General features: G+C 42.4%; 2 protein-coding genes across 2 annotated transcripts in view; one reads left to right on the top strand and one right to left on the bottom strand.

Moving 5' to 3' along the window:
• The first annotated feature begins 346 nt into the window (after nucleotides 1–346).
• On the top strand, nucleotides 347–10131 carry cep83 (centrosomal protein 83). The gene is made up of 16 exons (XM_085375868.1): nucleotides 347–409; nucleotides 1354–1560; nucleotides 1744–1894; nucleotides 2070–2162; nucleotides 2970–3101; nucleotides 3206–3457; nucleotides 3570–3701; nucleotides 4366–4480; nucleotides 4723–4867; nucleotides 5831–5980; nucleotides 6268–6343; nucleotides 6465–6622; nucleotides 7066–7195; nucleotides 8513–8616; nucleotides 9084–9273; nucleotides 9930–10131. Exons 2-16 carry the CDS (start codon nucleotides 1361–1363, stop codon nucleotides 10062–10064), a joined length of 2163 nt encoding a protein of 720 aa, XP_085231994.1. The 5' UTR covers nucleotides 347–409; nucleotides 1354–1360; the 3' UTR covers nucleotides 10065–10131.
• An 82-nt stretch (nucleotides 10132–10213) lies between these two features.
• plxnc1 (plexin C1) overlaps nucleotides 10214–21465 on the bottom strand; it is a 36243-nt gene continuing 24991 nt past the window's right edge. Inside the window, exons 23-31 of the mRNA XM_085375869.1 lie at nucleotides 21070–21170; nucleotides 16500–16575; nucleotides 16276–16310; nucleotides 16053–16148; nucleotides 12613–12776; nucleotides 12382–12529; nucleotides 12089–12229; nucleotides 11933–12007; nucleotides 10214–10689 (exon numbers count right to left, since the gene is read on the bottom strand). Of these exons, the coding sequence (XP_085231995.1) occupies nucleotides 10585–10689; nucleotides 11933–12007; nucleotides 12089–12229; nucleotides 12382–12529; nucleotides 12613–12776; nucleotides 16053–16148; nucleotides 16276–16310; nucleotides 16500–16575; nucleotides 21070–21170 (941 nt within the window). The 3' untranslated portion in view covers nucleotides 10214–10584. The remainder of the gene's footprint in view (nucleotides 10690–11932; nucleotides 12008–12088; nucleotides 12230–12381; nucleotides 12530–12612; nucleotides 12777–16052; nucleotides 16149–16275; nucleotides 16311–16499; nucleotides 16576–21069; nucleotides 21171–21465) is intronic.

Genomic DNA, 21465 nt, shown 5'->3' with positions numbered 1-21465 from the left:
TCACTGTGAAGTAACATAATGAACTCATAATGAACCTGAAGCTGCTGGTTTCTGCTGACGAGTTGTATCCCGTCTGCTTCTCCTTTATCACCAGCTTTGTTTCTAAATATAAAATTAAAATACAGATATATATTGGTGCCTCAGAATGTATATAAAAGACGGATACATTAAAAGGCAGAGATTTCCGATGCTATGTTTAATATGTTTGCTTATGTCGGTAAATAGACGGTAGGGAACATGATTAATGATAATTCCTTTAGAAAGAAGTGTCGCGCAAGTTGGACTCAATCTCGCGAGAAATACGTTGGAAAACACTACCCATGACCCCACAGTTTGTAGTTTACAGATTAGCCAGCTAGCAAAACAAATAGCTAATAAGGAAGTAAGAAAAAAGTCTCAAACTCGGGAGGTAAGTGCTGTTCGGCAACCACCTTCTCACATCTGGGGAAAATACTGTAACGGTACTTTATGGGTTTCTATTCCGTCGCTAGAACTACAAATGTGCAAGAACGTCTACTTATTATTACCCATGTTAATAAGTTAGAGCTAGCATTGTCCATTGGTACATGGCCAACCAACGATAGCTTGTAGACAACAGCTTAAAGAACCGCGTAAGATTGATTTCAGTGACGCCTGTTTTCGTTAGAAATGTAGCTAGAATGCCAGTGTTAATCATGGGCAGTGAAGCACAGTATTTTCCACAGAAGATAAAAAGAAAACGGCGGAAGTAGTAAGTGTCCGATAACGGACCCACTGGAGCGGCTAGGCGGCTAGTTAGCATGTTTTGCGGCGCGATATTTAAAATAAACGGTGGACAATGTCAGGGGAACATGTTTTGAAATATAATTCAATAATAGAATTTGTAATATTAGCTGTAGCTGTTTTGTACAGAGCTAATTTCGAAGACCTTTCACCAACTACCAGAGTTCATGGTTCTGCTATTTTCATTTCTTTAATTTCTGACCAACTGGCAATAGTCTGAAATTATTTTAGGATTAGTCGGGGTGCTTGAGGCTGAAGTGATGTAGCAGTGGCAATCACGGCCCCTGGTATCCGCAGCAGAGCCAGCAGCCAGCTAATCACTTGAGACAGATACAGAGCTTTCAATGCTAAGAGGCTGTGATTTTAATAAGTAGCTGGGGAGGTTCTTCTTAAAGCCACCATGGTTACTAACTGACAACAAAGCCACCAAGTCATCTCTGGCTTTACTACACTGCAGGCAGTTTTATTACCATTACAAAGGAAGAGATTTTTTGAAAACCTCTGTTCCTTTGCTTGGTTTACCCAACCTTTTTAAAAATGTATTTATTTATTTAATTTTTGTCTCTTCTTGTTTTGGGATCTTTCCTGTAGAGGTGAGATGACCTCCTCCACCCTTGGTCAGTCGGCTCCTCATCTGCCAAACTTGGAACCGGGGATGGGGAAGCCCGCAGCCATGCTGGGGTTGTCAACTGGATTGGGGGGAGCAGAGATGGAGCTGCAGAAGATGCTGATCGACGAGAGAATGAAGAGTGAGAACCACAGGAAAAATTACCAGACATTAAAGGCGGAACATACCAGGTGAAAACAAATTTTATTTGATACTTAATGACACTATATGTCTGTGTAGGGATCACTTGGAAACAAAAATGCTATCTTCTTACCAACACTGCTAAAAATGGGGAAACTTTAGAGAGGACAGAAGATTGTAATAAATGTGTCAGGGGCAAATTTTGGTTATTCTCTTCTTTGTCCGTTGTGCAGCCTGCAGGATGAGTACACACGGGCACAGGCTGAGCTGAAGCGCCTGCTGAGTGACAAACAGTCTGAGCAGGAGAAACTGCAACTGCTGTTGGCCGAGCTGCGTGGAGAGCTGCTGGACAAAGCCAGGGAGCTGGAAGAGCTTCGTCTGCAGGTACACCACCCCCAAGATCAGGGGAAGTCTTAGATAGTGAAGATTAACGTTCTTGCTTTTGTTCCCTGTAAGATTTGCACATTCCTAAATATTAAAGACACCCAAATAAAGTGACATTTATTTCTCATCGTAATCTTTCTGGATGAAAATGTGTGTGTGCTTATGTGTTTAAAAGGTGATGACCCCTCAGCGGCTGGAGTTGCTCAGAGCTCAGGTGCAGCAGGAGATGGAGGCTCCAGTCAGAGACCGATTCAACAAGCTGGAGGAGGTCAGGCACTCTGATTAGTTTTTGCAAATGAAAGAGAAACAACTTTGCAAAATCCCCAGATGTTCAGAAGAGAAAACAAGAAAGGCATAAAAATATATTTATTTTATAGCTTGAAAAATGTCATTCAAAGGTCTCAGCTGCCATTATTATAATTAATATATCTGTTAAGGCACTCAAAAGCGTCACGTTAGTAAAAAATGAATAAATGATCCAAGCTAAACTGAAAGTAACAGCCATTTCATTTCCAGTCCAGCATCTGCAATAAAGTCATAATCATACACTGGGGTTGGCTTTATATACAGCATGCATGAAGCAAGACATTAAAACTGCACAAGGCAGTATGTCTCTGCTTGTAGTCCATATTCAGGATGTTGTAGTTTAACAACAGCATCCAGTGTTGCTTTAAGCGGCCCGGTGTAAATGCATTGGGATTTTCTTTTCCTAAGTCCTGATGATGACATTATCACATTTTTGTTTTATTTCACAATGTCCACCCACAACCCTGAATGCTAATGTATTTCTTCACTTGGGAGATTTTGCATTCGGGGGGGAATCAGTATAATTGGAAGTACTGGAACAAGATGCTATTTCATGTGAACTGTTTTTACATCATTTTTCTTAGTTTGTTGATGATAATGCACGTGACTAAATGGCCATAAATGGGTTATAGTGAAAAATGAAATTGCTGGGCTATTTAACACTTCTACTGAATCTGTGCATATAAAGTCCATAGCAACAAGAGTTTTAAAGGTCCTTTAAAGCCCTAGTAAAGGAAAGAGCAGCTAATTTCCATGTTCTTTCTTCTAGGAGACGGAGAAGTACAGGTCTGAGTACAACAAGCTGCGGTATGAGTACACATTTCTCAAGTCCCAGTTTGACCATCAGAGAGAGGAACACGCTCGTGTGCTGGAGGAAAGGAAGATCCGCTATGAGGCGGAGGTGGGCTGGTTTGTGTGCAGTGAGCGGTGGCATGATTTTAATTTGTTGTGACTCACCCACGTCTAAATAAATAAGTTCTTAAACTTGTATTATTGTACTATCAGGTCTCCCGTCTGGAGAAGGACAGAGAGGAGCTGGTGGCTCAGTATCAAGGTTCAGATGCGCTGCGTGATGGGAAACGAGTAGAGGCCCTTCTGAGAGAGAAAGCTCAGCTCCACCTACGGCTGAAGGGGTTGGAGGCAGAGGTGGCCGAGCTTAGAGCCCAGAAGGAAAATTCGGGTCAGCAGGCTGAGAATGTCCAGCGCATCCAGATCAGACAGCTGACAGAGTCTCAGGCTGCACTGAAGTCACTGGAGGTGGCTCATTTCATGTCATTATAATAAACATAGCTGCAGAGTGATCAGATTTCCTTTTTTGGGAGTATTTGTGTTCATCATAACTGATGGATCTGATTGGTTGATGTGACAGGCGGAGCGCCAGTCGTTGCGTCTGCAGCTGGAGCGTATGGAGAGCGAGCTTCACCAGTGCCATGAGCAGAACAGCCAGCTCACCGGGAGACTGCACAAAGCTGAGAGAGAGGTCAGCTCTCTCACCTCTCAGGTACACTGTTCTTTGGTCTCTGACCCTGAACTCTGACAATGGACAGTGTTGGGGAGCAACAGAATACATGTAGCGCCGTTACGTATTTAAAATACAAAATATGAGTAACTGTATCCCGTTACAATTACTTTATTACTGTTTAAAGGGGTGGTATTCAGAATACAGTTACTTTATTTAAAAAAAATGGATTACATGGTGGTCTTTTCCTGTTTTATATATAAGGCTATGCCCTCTCTATTTTTGGTAATTTCACGCCGGTGGAAACCCAAACAAAACACGCATTAGGAGGCTCTAATGTCTGTGTCTCAATCTCGTGGCCCATGTCACCCCTACTTACATAATGACCTGAAGAAATATTTTAAAAAATTATTTGAAAAATTATTTAATTTGAAGGCAATAGGCAGAGTGTTACAGGCGTAGCCCTAAAGAATGTAGCCTCATGGGCAGTGTAGTCCGTGCTGCAGGGAGAAAAAGGAGACTCGAAAAGTACGAGCTGTCATCGAGCAAAAACGGTAGCTGGAAGCATGTAAATATAATAATAACCACTGCAGCCAAAAAGAGTGCCTGATGAGCCCAGTTGTAATATCTCGCTATTTACATTTGTGTTAAGAAGTTTTTTTGGGGGGGAAATAAAGGGCTATCTGACATGTTTTTTGTGCATCAGATTGAAAGCCTGAGGCATTCGCATAAGCTGGAAATAGCCAGCGTCAAACTGGAGTGTTCACGTTCTAAAGGGGAGGTGGAGAGAGAGAGAGACACCCTGCAGGGACAGATTGATGGTATGGGTCTCTTCTCTTTTCACATTCATCCAGCTCTCTCACGTAAAAGAGCATGCCAGAAATATGCAAGAAAACTGTCTTCATACCCCACTTTAACCTGACTTTGTATTGTAAATGTCTGAAAACCATATGGATAGTTTCTTTTTCCTGAGATAAAGAAGAGCTCTGATGGAAAATAAATCTACTCATTCTCTAAGACTGGAAAGCCTTTATCACCCTCAAACCCAGTAACTCTGTCTCAGGTCTGCAGGCAGACGTGGAGGTGCTAAATGCAGCGGTTGAACGACACAAGGAAGTCTTGGTGGAAAAGGAGAGGGAGATGGTCAGAAGGGTGCAGTCTGCTCGAGAGGAAGAGTTCCGTAAGATGGCAGCCCTGCATGAGGAAAAGTGAGAGTCGCCTTCATATGTCCGATGTGTGATTTGGATATATTCTTGCAGTTTGAAACCACCTGTTAACAATGTTACACCATCAGTTATTGAAGCTTCCTTGTTTGTTGATCTCTGTGCACGAGAAAATGCTAACTTCCTGTTTTAAGGCCGGATGTAGGGTTGTACATTTCCGGTAGCTTTATTTTGCGGTCAATTGCTACTGGGAAGATGGACTCCAAAATCATGTCCAAAACACGAAAACGGAAAGATTACGTTAAGTTACAAAGAGCAGAAGGTGGGAACACTCACCATTGCTGTGTCATAAAAAAAAATCAAATGATCAATTTTGATGTTTGAAGAGAGTAGATTGATTGGTTGTTTACATCACTCAACACAAGCAGAGCCTGCATTACAAAATCAGAAGACACATTGTTCACATACAGAAGCACATCTCTGTGTAGTGACAGTTCTTATGATTTAAACAAGCAAATGCTCAGCATTCAAACTACAGGTGAACAATAGTCAAAGGTTTCCCCCGTTATGTGTATATATCAGCTAGTCAAGTACAGACCTACACACCATGTCAACAAACTGTGAAAAAAAGCCACAGAAAAAAATAAATGAATGATTGCTGGTTAACAAAGGTTATGTTGTGACTTACCTTCAAAATTGCAAGTAAACAAATACTGAGAAATATAACCTTTTAATCTTTTCTCTCTTTTCCTCTGAGGTGCGGGGGGAAAATATCGACAAGTCGATGTACATCATCTACAGATATATTCAGTAAATGCCCAAGACATGTTGTGAAATGTAAATCGCCGCTTGATTCATCCATTTGGTTGACTTGTTTTGGAAAACCAAACAAGGAGCGAATATCACACTGGAAACAAGGCGCTATACAGGAGTTTCCCCAACGAAAGTAGCATATGCTAAGGTGCACAGAGTCTATCTCACCCCTTTTCTTCAATTTGATGTTGCTAGGTTAGAGTTGGAGAACCGTCTTGCAGCACTAGAACAGCAGAGGGCGCTGCATGATGCCTCAGATCAAGCCCAGAAGGAGGAGTGGGAGGAGCGACTCCGCAGCACCCAGCAGGGTGAAGAGACAGCACGCAGAGAGCTGCAAAACCTGAGGTCAGGTTTGTGCTGCAAGACAACCACAGTTACATTAGTAAGAGGGCAAAACTGGGGCATGAGGAGTAGCTGTATGATATCTGAAACTTGCATAAAAGTAGAACTGGGGTTGTGACATGTTGAACTTTCTATGATTGATCTTGATTTTCTTTTTATCATCTTTCACTTTCTATTCCTATTTTGTGGTCAGCTACTAAAATATGTGTCAGGCGTAGAACCTGGAGACTTTTTTCTTGCTTTTTTTAAATGTTGTTTTTGTCTGATACCTTTTTTATTTTATCTCATAGGACTAAGGTACAGCAGCAGAGCTCACAGCTTGAGGAGCTGGAGAGGCAGAAAGCAGAAATTGCTGATTTGCATCAAGTAAGACACAACCAACCAACCATAAAGTCTTATTTGGACACTAAACAAACAAAAAAACCCAATACAAACAGTGGTAGTTTTTATGCCTGCAGTAATAATTACTGTTTGTTTGACACAACAGCAAAACCAGGAACTTGGTGTGCAGATGGAGGCGCTGTCTCACTCTGAAAGTGACATGATGGAGACGAACCGACGACTGAGAGAAACACTGGACAGAGTGAGGGAGGAGCTGAGGACAGCCCGGGCACAGGCAGAGAGGAGCCAGCACGAGGCAGAGAGGTACACCCGCACAGTTGCCCAGTCTAACACAGGGATGTCAAGCTCATTTTACATGGTAGGCCACATATAGCCCACTTTGAAGAGGACCGACCAGTGAAACACCCCGTTCTGTCAGTGTAAAGAATTCTTTACTACACATTTGATCCCTGAGGTAGTTTGTTATAATGTATGCAACAATACATTTCAGTTTTTCTACACGATAAACAAAAGTCTTACAGTGCGACTATCTGCTCTCAAATTGTAAGAAAGAACTAAGACGACTAATGGGAGTCTTTGGCGGGCTTAGTGTGGCTCCCAGACCTTATGTTTGACAACCCTTGTTTAACATGTACTCACTCTCATATGGCACTTTTCAAGTCTGAGTGACCACTCAAAACATTTTAACATGAATTTAGTGGCTTTTTGCTCCTTTCACATCCTCTTTCTGTCTGTTCCTTCCGCAGGTTGGTGGAGGAGCGTCGTATTGAGTGGTTGGAGGAGAAGCACAAGCTGCAGGAGCGAGAGGCTGAGCTGCAGCAGAAATATTCTCAGGTCAAAGACAAACTGCAGAGGGCAGCGGTGGCTCAAAAGAAGGTACCGCTTCTTCATTCCCTGCCTTTTACGGCACACCCTGGCAAAAACAGTAAAATCACCACATGTGGATTATAATCATTCAAGCTTTTTCCTAATCTTGAGACTGACAACACATCACAGATATGACACATTTCTTTTGTTTATCAGCTGAAAATTCTGGCTTTATAAATTATTCAAAAAGTAAAAAAAAAAAATTAATTTATGCTCCATTTTTTCCCCCCTATCAAGTGAAGCACAAATTGATGTAATTGTCCTCTAATTTTCAGTACTAAAACTGAATAAGCAACACAGTCTACAGCTAACAGAGTTTGCAGTTTTTAACAGGCTTCTGCACCTGGCTGTGTTAAAGGAAGCACGGGCCGAGCTAGAAAACTGTCTGTCGTAACATGAAAAATGCTCATATAGTTCCTGCAAGAAAGTAATCGGTTGGCTGTTCAGTCTGCTGTGTCTGAAATTTCGAGCATGTGTCAGCAAAACTATAAGGAAGGAAAACTTTTAGTTAACTGGTAGATGTCAAAGCATCAGAACAGAAAAGTGAAAGAAGTGTGCCTTTTGGAAACAGAAAATATGCAACAAAAGAAGTGAAAAACAAATGTGAAAAAAAGGGAATTGATGTTTGTGACAGAACTGATTAAAAAAGAAAAAAAGCTGAATTACGTGATGTAATTCATGGATGACTGGACGAAAGCAGTGAATCTGTGTTAGCCAAGGAGGTGAGGCCGATGAAACTTTTTTTCCCCCCAGTGTTATTCAGATGAAACTTGTAAACCACATTTCCCCACTCATGTGCTATATAAGTAACCATGTGGGCGTCATTACCTCAGCAGTAAATGTACTGCTGAGGGTTTTTGTCATTTAACAGATAGGAAGTAGGTTTGCTGCACAAGTTGTATTGATGCATGAACAGTTGTAAAGCTTCTGTTGATGCAGGCATCTATTTTCTATTAATCCAATAGAAAAAATATGCCTGAAGTTAGGAAAGAAAAAAAATCATTATTCCATTTTTTTGTATCTGTGTTCTTTAAAACAAAAGGAAAAACACAAAAATCTGTCATTAATGCACATGCAACCCCTGGTGATTTCCAGGGGTTGCATGTGCATAGGTCCATATGCTTTTAACGTTTTTTTTGTTTTTTTTTCAGACATTTCTTTGTGCTGTTTTTCAGTCATAAATAAACATTTTTAACACACATGTTCACAAGAAGACTTGAGGACCTTTTAATGTTTGTTTGCACTTTAACATTGTTAGGAGTTTTAACAGAGAAAGCAGCTAATCTATCTGTGTCTGTCTGTGTCTGTGTGTCTTTGTGTGTTTAGAGAAAAACGCTGACAGAGAACAAAGAGAAGAGACTGCAGGATAAAATCCAGTTGCTGGAGGCCAAGATTGAGGAGCTGGAACTGGAAGCTGCTGCAGTTAAAAAGTAATTGTGATCGCCTTTTTTAAAAACTGTGCAGCCTGGAGAGTGTAACTCGGGTTGCTTTGTTTTTATTTTTGACAAGATGATTTCTGTAACAGTGGCCCTATTAGATTGGAGGAGCAGTTTTCAATAAAACTACAAACACAAAAAGCCAGTGTATAACACCAGAGGAGTCACTTGACAACTTAGCTTTTAGCCAAAACCGCATTTGCTCAGTTCGCCAGCAATGCATCTGCCGAGTTTGAAGTCGGATGGCTCAGTGTTTGCCAATTTGGAGAACACAGAATCATTTCAGATTTCTTATTAGTACAAGATGATGTGTTCAAATCAACTTTTGAGACACCGCACTCTACTGTTTCATTAGGAAATGGCTCACAATATGGATTTTTTTACTTTTTGGCCTTGAATGATGAAGCCACACTGACTTTACGGGGGCTCGATGTCAGTATGCTCTTTTCTCTCGTGTGCAGGCGTTTATTGTTCTCACAGGAGCAAGCTCAAGTGAACAAACGGCTGAAGGAGCTGCAGAGGCGTCACAATGAGTTTCGGCGCCTCCTGCTTGGCGGTCAGGGCCCCTTCAGTGCAGGCCCTGCGTTCCTGACCTCTTCACAGGCCCCCTTCGTCTTCCTCGGGTCTGAGGGACAGTTTGGTAACAACCCAGTGAGTGTCTTGTACACTTCATCTCTTTGGTTAGATTCCTTTTTTTGCTTGAATGATTCAAAGCTCAGTATTAAACGGCTCAACCAACATTTCTTTGAAAGTTTGAAAGAGCTTCAGAAAGCCTGTGGAACTGTTGCTGTGGCTTCAGACTGTTGCCCAGTACTGCGGATTATTATAATGGCCTGTTTATCCGCTCTTTCTGAGGCAGCTGTGGCTCGTTAGGTTGTCCGTGTCCACTATAGGTATATAAGGGTTGATGAACATATATGTGATTGGATGAAAAGTGCAATGAGTGGTCAGAGTAGTAAAGCACTATGTCAATTTACACTGACAGGCCATAGAGAGTGCACTGGCAGGCTACTAACACATTGTGATGAGAACGCTCATATTAACTCGACTTTATGCTTTTCTGGCTCATGGTGGATTTTAGGATTCACTTTAAAACTGCAGACAGAGCACCTAATGAAGAGTCTAGTGCTTGTTCTCCTGAAACACACTGCTGCTTGCACTCTGCGATCACACAGGATCGGAATTGTTGGCGCTTCAGCTGTGTTCAGTTGACTCTATGTTGCAGAGTTCATTTAGCAGTCTCTATAATGTTATAACTTCTCCTTGCATCTCTTTCTTTGCCTCCCCGCATCCTTTTCTCCTCTCAGGAAGATCATGGTTCTCAATTCTCTCTGTTGCGTCAGAGGCTGGAGAATCTGGAAAGTGCCCAGCAGCAGCAGTTGGAGGAACTGGGCTCTCTGGTACAAAGAGATCGGAGCACCACACCCCAGCCTGAACTCTGACACTGTTTCTACTTCCCATGGGGCTTCAAGTACGAGCACAGTTTGAGATGACATCCTGCTTTCAAATCAAGCGGACTGTGTTTGTATAAAAATAAAACATTTATTGGAAGAATTCCACATTTTATATGTCTAAAATGTGATACCTTGGCACTTTTTCACATGATATCCTCAGGGCTGGATTTTGTAATAAGAAACTTGTTTACATTTGTTATAAAGCCATTGTGTTGGGGGAAAAAATACAGAGGAGTCATACAGATGACACTACGGACTACGTTGCACAATGATGATACAGACTTGAACTGTATTAAAATATTTGTACATTAACCTTGTGCCTGACATGTCTTTGGCTGGAATCATTGTGCATTTGGGTTCATGAGTTTTAACAACAATTACTCCGCTGGTGAAGAAAGTGAAAGTCCATCAGATACAAAAAGCTTTCGGTAAACGAAACATCCTCTGTGAGGTTCACTCCCTTGCTTGATATTCACAGCTTATTCCTATTAGAGAAAAGACAGATGGTTCAACTCCAGGAGCAGCTTTTCAGTCCATCAAATGATTGCTTTACATGTTGTAGCTGCTCCTTCAGCTCAGCAGGGACTCCGTTCTCGTCCAGTTTCTGCTTGATCTGTAAAAAAGCCAGACGAAAGGGGACAAAGACACCTTAGAAAATGCAGTGTTTAAAGTGTCATTTAAACCTCAGTATAAAAAGCTGGTGTACAAAAAACTTGTCTTAATAAGCCTTTAACTGTAAAATATTTCAGGGCACAAAATTAGGAACAATTTAGCTTGTTAGTCCCGTGCCTCTGGAATGTTTTTTCAAGAAGGCTTTGAGGTCTCTTAAAATGGCCTGAAGCTTTAACAGTAAACGAAATCTGTTTTTAAAAAGTGCTGCTCTGCACCCAAGAACAGGAAATAACCCGATAAAGTCAGGCCTGAACACATTTCCTCTGCAGGTGCAGCCTTGTGTGTCACAAGGTTTCACAAGTGAAGTCACCAATGTCAACATCTTAGTCCAAGGGAAAGCAAATAAGATGTGAGTTATGGAGGACCGGTTCAGTTATTTCTAACATTTTGCAGTGATCAGAGTATTTTGATAACATATTGCCATTTATCCCCCCCTTTTTTATTTTTTTTATTTTTTAATTTAAGCCGTGACCAATTTTTGTTGTAACCACTGTTTTCTGTAGTGTGACCCTAGCCTTAGTGGAAACTGTGCTCCCATCTAGCTCTGTGCAGTTTGATTGACATTTGCCAGAGAACACCAGAACGGCCACTGGTTCCCCTCTGACTGATGGGGCAAATGGCAAACCTACGCTGTGAAGCTACCAATAGTGACACAAGCAAAAAGCAGAACTAGAGAAAAATCAGTCAGGAGGGATAAGAAGAGAGAAACGGTCAGAGGCCACCACCTAGAAAACTCTTCCTTTTTAGCGGTCGGGTTGCATCACAAGTACACCTCACTTTCATTTACACGAAAGCTGGTAAAATAGATATACAGTTGTTTATATCGCTGGAGTTTAACTGGGTTATATAGTGATAACCGAGTGTTCCCTTCATTTTTCTGACCAATGAATATCATAATCTCCTCTCCTCCTTCTATTCTTTATAAATGTGAGAAGAGTTTGGGTTTTCTCATCTGTCTGTATGTACCACTGATTTGTTGACTCCGGTCTAGTGATTTGTATCCACAGAGCACTCATCTGGGTTGTGTTTCCTCGAAATTAAGTGTGGTTCATGTCTGTTGTTTTCTTTTTGAAGGACATAGACTTCTCAACCAAGGCCAAACTGAAATGTGTTACTCTTAATCTGTTCACCTCATAAAACTGGCAGTTGAAGCTGTTTTAGAGATGGAAAAGAAAAGAACTGACCTCTGTGAAGTATCGCTCTATGAATTTGTAGAGTTCTTTGAGCGCTGCTGCTTCATTGAATTCATTTTCGTGTTTCTGAAAAGAAAACAGCTTTTAGTTCACTGCTGGGATTTCCAAAACCCTTGATTTTCCTGCATCAGCGCTAAATGGATTCACCTTTGACTCTTCGTGCAGGAAATCCTTGAATTCTGCGGGCGTGACTGGTGACTGGTCTCTTATCTGTTTGTAGTACATCTTCACTTCCTGTTTAAACTTGGGAATGTCTTTGGCATAGAGGAGCTTGTTGGTAGGCGCGTACTGAAATGGAGCAAAAATCAAGCATTATATGTGGCAAGATGCAAAACTCAAATAATAAACTGCAGATGTGTGACTGCTTTCTCCATAACGAAATGAAACCCACCCTTTTGTTTAGCAATAGTAATTAGGGATAAGATCGGTGCTGTACTTACCTTCCCCAGCTGCATCTCACTCAGAGAAAAGGAGTCCATGAAGGCCTGAGCAATGACGGACAGGCAGCCGTCCATATGTGGCGTCTTCTCCATGTCAAAAACAAACTGAGGGTTTTTCAGAATGTTGATCCAGAAGCGCAGCGGCAAACTGGTGATAAGGACATGAGAACATGAAACATCTTAAGACATTTGCTTATGGCCAGTGCTCTTTGATGTTTATATTTCGTGTACCTGTTGGTCTTCCAGATGTGCAGGACATCTGGGTCAGTGATCTTCATGTTTTCCGCCTGAGTGTCCAAGAAGTCAAAGAAGTACTTGACAGCGAACGGAGATCTGCTGAGTGTCAGGCCCCAGATGGACCTGAAGAGTTTCTCCACAAATGAATGCACTGCCACCTAAGAGAGAGAATGTAGTGTCATTCTCAGCTTCTTCACAAGCAGCATGCAATGAGCTGGTTTCTGTTCATTCATCTCAGTTAGTTTTACTACATTTTAAGATAGAAAACCAATTTGATAAAGTTCCTCCTAGAGTCAGGAGACCTGTGTCCGAGGGTATAATGACAAGAAGAGGCGATTCTGCTCTCTGTTAGAAAGACTGCATATTTACTATGACAGGTATTTGGCTGCAGCCAGTAATCAACCCGCTGAACACATTTTAAAATCATATCATTCAGGTCTTATCTGGGAATTTTCAGAGAGAGTAAATAACCTTTATCAGTATTAATCTCGTTTTTTTTTTGTTGTTTTTTATTTTTTGTTTTTTGGGGTATGGTTCCCAAATACACTGCTTGCAAAAAAGATCAAAGGTACACTTTTTAAAACAGTGTACTCTCTGACCACTGGCATGTCCCCCATTTCATCTTTCCTAGTTTTTTCACTAGTTTTGGCTAGTGTCACTGTTACTACTGGCACCATGAAGCGATACCTGGACCCTACAGAGGTTGCACAGGTAGTCCAGCTCCTCCAGGATGGAACATCAATACGTGCCATTGCCTGAAAGTTTGCAGTGTCTCCCAGCTCCCAGCACAGTTTCAAGAAAGTAGAGGAGATTACTTTTTCTTTTGTTTTTTTTGTTTTTGCCTGTCCCGTTTGGCTCTTTTGCTTTCAGAATTATTGTCTAAAGGCGAAGAAAGATGCCCAACGGATTTACTTTACCAAATAGACCATCCCAGCCTTACCGTAATGGTCTATTTGATATACCTTTTATTGTTTATTTTGTTTTATTTTCACTTGCTAAATATGGGACAGATTTGACTGGGGAAAAGAAAGGGGAGAAAGAAGGAGGGAAAGAAAAACTGCAGGGAAGAGGGACGGGCATAAAGGGCAAAAAACAAAAACCAACAAAATAAGCAGACAAAAAATACAAATATCAATCATCTGGATCACCTGTTAAAAAAGAAAAAAGAGAAAACAAGCAGAAGAAAAAAAAGAGCAACATAATAAACAACATCACGATGATATATGGGAATATAACAGTAAATACTAAATATTAAACATTATTGTGCAGCACGTAATATTGACAGCGCACAGTGTGCTTTGAGGTAGGAGCCAAAAAGGGTGTAGTTTGTGTGTGTGAGCACCCATGTGTACACCTGTGAGCATGGACACGCTTGTTTTTTTAAAAGGTACCTTCATGTAATGATCTGCTAGAGGGTGTGGGGGGGCCACAGCCCCGTCCTCCAGGGCATGAAGCAGGAGATCAAAACTCCAGACATCCAGAGGCCCTCAGAACACAAGAGACCAAGGAAGACCAACAGAGGGGCAGCCGCACCACTGTCCCAGAAAGAGCTGAGGAGAGTCCCAGATGAGGGGTCACTCAGCAGCCGCGGAGCAGAAGCCAGGGGGGGTTGCAGTGACGTGCCCGTGAGCTCCGCCAGCAGCCAGCTGTGCCAGAGTGACCGAGCCCCAGGCTGAGAGGCTGAGGGAACCCCACCCCCGAAGTGGCCCGAGCGAGCCCCAGGCTCCAGGCCCCGACAAGCAGCCACCAAGGAGTGAGCCGGTGTGTACCTGGGTGCCCATCCCCAGACACAAAGAACCACCAACGCACCGATGTCTGAGGGCGTCTGCCAATGGCAGGGGAAGTGGTGGGGGAGATAGACCTCCATACCTTGGAGGGCCTGAGATGTCCCTAGAGAGGTGGCATCTGATACCCAACCTGACATATAGACACAGACTTACAGGCATCCATTCCCACCCTCATGCGAGAGCATATGCAATTACTCAACACTCACCCAACGTGGAGACAGACACAAAGAGACACTATACACACAATCACACTCCCCAAGCGTACTCTAAGCCCCAGGTCTAGCTAGAGGAGATTCCTGGAGACGGACAGTTACTCTAGGAGAGCTGGACAGGGCCATAGAAGGTTCTAATCAAACAGACTTCAGGGCCTAATATCCTCTAGTCGGCCCTGTGCTCACTACTCCTCACCCTAGTGCCCGAGTGCCATTTGCTAAAGAGTACCACCACTGGCACCCTGTGCTTTTCACAGATGAGAGCAGGTTCACTCTGAGCACATTTGACAGACACGAGAGAATCTGGAGAAACCGTGAAGAACGTTATGCTGCCTGTAACATTGTTCAGTATGACCAGTTTGGTTGTGGGTCATTGATGGCCTGGGGTGGTATTTCCATAAGGGACATGGAGACCTCTACAGGTTATCCAGCAGGACCCTGACTGCCATTAGGTACTGAGAAGAAATCCTTGGAGTCACTGTCAACCAATGCTGGTGAAGTGGGTCCTGGGTTCCTCCTGGTACAAGACAATGCCTGGCCTGTGGGGAGAGTATGTCGGTAGTTCCTAGAGCAGGAGTGTCCAACCCCAGGCCTCAAAGGCCAGTGTCATGCAGGTTTTAGATCTCACCCTAGGTCAGCACACCTGAATCAAATGATTAGTTCATTACCAGGCCTCTGGAGAACTTCAACACATGTTCAGAAGGTAATTTAGCCATTTAAATCAGCTGTGTTGAATCAAGGACACATCTAAAACCTGCAGGGATTTAGGCCTTTGAGTCCTGGAGTTGAACACCCCTGTCCTAGAGGAAGAAGGAATTGATACCATTGACTACCTCCCCATGCTCATTTGACCTAAACCCAATAGTTTACCACCAGGTTGCACCTCAGACCTCAGGAGATCCCACAGGACACCACTGATCATCTAATCAGGAGCATGTTGTCAGTCATGCATGTGGGGGCTGTGCAAACTACAGAGTACCATTTAGAGTTGCTCCAAGTAAATTCTGTGTTTGGGCTTTTGAACATCCAAATGAAAAGTCCACAAACATGACTGTCAGATCTCCCAGAAGAAATAAGTAGGTGAGAAAACAACCCTCCTTTGAAGAAAGGTTGTTTGTTTGTTTTTTTCAAGCTTTTTAAATGAGTTCTTCAAATCTGCACATCTCATGGTAGTTAGAGACTTTGGACGTTTGGTTTTGGCACAAGCAAGTTTTGCTAGTCTCCTGTTTAGTTTGTGTTTCATTTGTGTACCTTCTCTCATCAGAACCATTTTTCCTGACAGTTAAAAGGGAAGGTTACTAAAAGTAGCCAGGTTAACCATGTAACCATGTCTCACATGGTTATGAGTAACCTTGTGAGAGAGATTCTGGTATCAGTTCTGTATTAGTGGCTGTTTGTGTAAGCATACTGTAGCGCTGTAACTAGTTTCTCTTGCCTTGGTAGAGAGCAGCTTGGTGAGGTGTACTTCCTTTAGCTTTAACTTCTTCCTCTCTGGGTTCTTTGTTTGATCTTCATCTACATCAGGATCGATCTGGATGAAGACACCAGCCGACAGATTAGACAACATGTGTTCTATAATCTGAATCCAAGCATTAGTGATCCAAATTATTATTTTTTATGAATCAGTATTGCAAAAAATAACACAAGTTGTCTCTTACCAAATGGAAGTATTTTCCCGAGAAATTCTCGTCATCTGGATGAGAAAATATAAATATCAGAGAGCGATCAACAGCAATTATTTAGTCATTTTATTTAGTCATATGTGTGTATATATATACATATGACTAATACATACAAATTTTATGGATTTAATTAAATGCTCTTGTTTGAAATATGAAGACATATGTGGAATTTTTAGTTTGATGCATTCAGTATTTCTTACCTTTCACACTTCCTTGTGGGCTCAGAGGAGGATGAGTTTTCTTAGAGAGCACTTTGATTGTCCCGCCATCATTAGCCTACAGGAAGACAAACTGGTTCATTTTTATACAGTACTTTTTCTAAAATTTAAATGGAACAACTGCTATGGAATAAGAAGCCTTGCATTTTGTATATTTTGGGGTCTTTACCCCACAATATAAATGATCTTTACAAGATTGTTTTGCATTATATAAACAAAATGGAATTTCTAAAACTGCCCTGCAGAGGTCATAGAATCTGTGTTTAATGTGTTTTCAGTTTTTATTTTCTTCATTACCTGCGTGCAAAACCACAACCACCCACCAGATATCTGGGTCTGTACTGGTTGCTTGTTACCCCACACTTGAAAATTGTTTCTTTCTTTCTTTCTTTCTTTCTTCATTATATGTGTGAGAGAGTTATTTAAGTTGTATTATTGCTTTGTAAATTGTCCAGCACCAGACTCCAAATCCAGCTTCTGCATCAATCTCTCTTTCCACACAGTGATGGTACTGATAATTGATAGAGACGTCACACAAACAGACTCCATGATCCATTAAAAACATTATGAAACCATCAAAAACCACTCTTCCTCTGCTAGACTTCTTCCCTTTATGTTAAAAAAACCCCTCTACTGATCTTATTAGCTGTAATGAGAAAGTGAGATAGAATTTCCCATTTCCTTTGTTTCTCTGCCTCTCTTGGCTCAAATTAAGCTCGTCTTTTCTGGTGTTGTCAAAATAAAAGTCCAACTTAACAGCAAATGTAAATGGAAGGTTAGTAAATTTGGGATAAAGACTCAAAACAAGAGAGTGCCAGGTTTCAGCACAGAAGCAGTGGCACTGAAATCTGTCATCTAACACCCCCCCCCCCCCCAAAAAAAACAAACAAACTGCACCTGTGATGAGTTTTCAGTACCAGTGTGTGCAGCCCTATAGCCACTTCCTGGATCATGTTGAAAATTATGTCCAAATATGAAATATATTGCAATGATAGTTATAATTATATAATATGACATTATATTATTAATATTATTATTATAATATAATTATATTATAATAATTATTCCAATTATAATTGGAATAATTATTATACTATAGTTATATAATGGACATCGACATCATGTGCAGACTCTCTGATTTGATTTGAGGGTCCACTTTCAAATTGGATGAAGAGTTTAGGAGTTTCAGCTAATTAACACATGCCACCCTCTTTTTAAAAGGATCAAAAGTAATTGGACAAATGATTCAAAGCCTATTTCGTGGGCAGATGTGGGCAATTCCTTCATCGTGTCATTATAAATTAAGCAGATAAAAGGACTGGAGTTGATTTGAGGAGTGGTGTTTGCATTTGGAAGATTTTGTTGTGAACAGACAACGTGTGGTCAAAGGAGCTCTAGATGCAGGTGACACAAGCCATCTTTAAAATGAAAGTAAATACAGATGGTTCACTGCAAGGTGCAAGGCACTCATAAGCCTCAAGAAGAGAAAGAATAAATTGGACTTTGCTAAAAAAACAACAAAAAACAAACATCTAAAAAAGCCAGCACAGGTCTGGAAAAACATTCTTTAGACAGATGAAACCAAGATCAACCTCAACCAGAATCATAGCAAGAAAATGTATGGAGAAGGCGTGGAACAGCTCATGATTCAAGCATACCACATCATCTGTAAAACATGGCGGGGGCAGTGGGATGGTTTGAGTGTGCATGGCTGCCAGTGGGACTGGGACACCTGTGTTTATTGATGATCTGACGCAGGACAGAAGCAGCTGAATGAATTCTGAGGTGTTCAGTGACATACTGTCTGCTCAAATCCAGCTAAAAGCAGTCATATTGAGGGTGTTTCATAATACAGATGGACAATGACCCAAAACATACAGCCAAAGCAACCCAAAAGTCAGGGTTGGTTAAGTTACTTGAAAAAAGTAATTAGTAACTAATTACTGATTACTTCTCCCCAAAAGTAATCCCGTTACTTTACTGATTACTTATTCCATCCATCCTCTTCCGCTTTATCCGGGGCCGGGACGCGGGGGCAGCAGCCTAAGCAGAGAAGCCCAGACCTCCCTCTCCCCAGCCACCTCCTCCAGCTTATCCGGGGGAACACCAAGGCGTTCCCAGGCCAGCCGAGACATATAATCTCTCCAGCGTGTCCTGGGTCTGCCCCGGGGCCTCATCCCGGTGGGACATGCCCGGAACGCCTCACTCAGGAGGCGCCCAGGAGGCATCCTTGTCAGATGCCCGAACCACCTCAGCTGGCTCCTTTCGATGCGGAGGAGCAGCTGCTCTACTCTGAGCCCCTCCCGGATACCAAGACTGATTACTTATTTTCTTTTTCTTTTTTTTTTCTTTTTTTTGTGTCCCGTTTGGATCTTTAGCCATCAGAATTGTTGTCTTAAGGCCAAGAAAGATGCCAAGCGGATTTATTTTACCAAGTGGATCATCATGGCCTTGCCATATTGGTCCATTTGATTGACCTTTATTATAATTATGAATTGATTTTATTTTCGGTTGCTACAAACAGGACAGACATGACTGGGGGATAGGACAGGGAGAAAGAATGAAAGAAAGAGAGGGAGAGAAAGAAAACCAAAGGGGAGAAGAGACGGTGAGAAAGGGGGAAGAAAGAAAAACAAACAAAACACCTGGATCACCTGTATGGAGAAAAAAAACAGAAGAGAAAGCAAACAACAAAGAGAAACATAATAAAAAACAGCACCATCACAATAAACTAGCTAGCAGTAGATAACAGTAGATACTAAATATTAAACGATATTGTGCAGCACGCAAGATTGACAGCGCACAATGTGCTTTGAGGCAGCAGCCAAGAAAGGTGTAGTCCGCGTCTGTGAACACCCGTGTGTACACCTGTGTGCATACCTGTGTGGATCAGCATGCTTGCATTCCAAAGGTTTCTCCATGTAACGATCTGCTAGGGAGTGTGGGGAGCCATAGCCCCGTCCACCAGGGTATGAAGCAGGTATGGAGGAGATCCAGGCCCCAGATATCCAGAGGCCCCAGAGTACAAGGACCCGAGGAGACCACCAAAAGGGGGGGAACCGTGCCACCCTCCTGGGAAGAGCTGAGTAGAGCCCCAAACGAGAGGTCACCCAGCAGCTACGGAGCAGAGGCCAGAGGGGGTTGCAGTGGCGTGCCCGCGGGCTCTGCCGGCAGCCAGTTGTGCCAGAGAAGACCGAGCTTCAGGCCCAGAGGCCTGAGGGCATCCCACCCCCCGGAAGGAGCCCAGCCGGGCCACAGGCGCCCGGCCCCGCCAATCGGCCACCAGGAGTGAGCCGGTACATACATGAGCGCCCAGCCCCAGACGACAAGGACCACCAACACACCAACGTCTGAGGGCATCAGCCACCGGCAGGGAGTGTGGTGAGGGGAGATAGGCCTCCGTACTTTAGAGGGCCTGAGATGTACCCAGAGAGGTTGAGTCTAAGACCCAACCTGACATATAGACAATATATAAATATATATGGGGTGCAACGATACACAAAATTCACGGTTCAGTTCGATACTTTGGTGTCACGGTTCGATATTTTTTCGATACAAAAAATGTTCATGCCTTTTTAATTTATCATTTATTAAAATGATAAATATATATTTTAACTCAAAAGTACAGTTTTTAAATGTAATGTTGCTGAAACAACAAAATAAAAAAATTAATCTATCTGATCGAGAAATCACTCATCTTTGGAAAATAGAGGTTTTTACAGAGAAATGGCTCTTTCCAAAATAAAAGCTATACTATACGCTTCTTCTGGGCTATATTCTCAGCAGCATATTAAACATATCAGGTCCCCGTAAGGAGAATCATGTGCTAAAGGCTGACTCTGGTAAAGTTTGTAGCATGCGTGCTAGTTGTTTTTGTCTGCTTCCACTTGTCTTTGCACTAAGATGATGTTGGAGTAAATGTGCAGTCATATTCGTTGTAAATGGCCTGTATTTATATAGCGCTTTACTAGTCCCTAAGGACCCCAAAGCGCTTTACATATCCAGTCATCCACCCATTCACACACACATTCACACACTGGTGATGGCAGCTACATTGTAGCCACAGCCACCCTGGGGCGCACTGACAGAGGCGAGGCTGCCGGACACTGGCGCCACCGGGCCCTCTGACCACCACCAGTAGGCAGCGGGTGAAGTGTCTTGCCCAAGGACACAACAACCGAGACTGTTGGAGCCGGGGCTCAAACCGGCAACCTTCCAATTACAAGGCAAACTTTTTTCGGGCGTTGTGTTCCCACTAGTGCTGTCAGCGTTAATCTTGTTAAAATGACATTAACGCCATAACGCGGCAAATCTCCGTTAAGAATTTACTGCGGATCGCCCCGTGCGTGGGGCTGGACAGCGTCAACACGTTAACAAGCTAACTGCACTAACGCACTTGTTCCCACAAATTGAGCATTGCGTGGCACATCCGACATACGCACTTACCATCAGGGTCATGCTTCACAGATAGGTAGGTAGGTAGGTAGGTAGGTAGGTAGGTAGGTAGGTAGGTAGGTAGGTAGATAGATAGAGATACATAATATTTCCTCACCTTGTAGTGTTTGAGTGTGTTGAGCATTGTCACCTCCCCAATAACCATTGAGCTTGCATCAACTTCCTCAAGAGGAAGGAATAATCCATTCTTCTCATACTCTGGTGGGAATAGTAACAGAAGGTGTTGATAGTTTGTAAAACAAGGAACAGTGACAACATAAGCAGTAAATATTATAATCTAACTGTTCATTTTGATGCAAAAGCATAAAAACAAAAGGTCAAACCATCTTCAACAGTGCAACATGCTTAAGATGTAAGCTACATTTATTCTATAGCTTTTTGTCAGCAGCTTCTCCGCTTTGTCTGCAGCTCTTAAGCCCTAAATTTGGACATAATATGCAGATTTTTAATGTACGTAACAAATATACAGGGCAAGTAAAAAAGATTCAGTAAA

This window comes from Diplotaxodon limnothrissa, linkage group LG17 (assembly GCF_057381915.1).
Source record: "Diplotaxodon limnothrissa isolate DT_005_m linkage group LG17, D_limnothrissa_male_GT1.1, whole genome shotgun sequence".
Classification (NCBI taxonomy): Eukaryota; Metazoa; Chordata; class Actinopteri; order Cichliformes; family Cichlidae; genus Diplotaxodon; species Diplotaxodon limnothrissa.
This window is presented reverse-complemented; position numbering and strand designations above follow the sequence as displayed.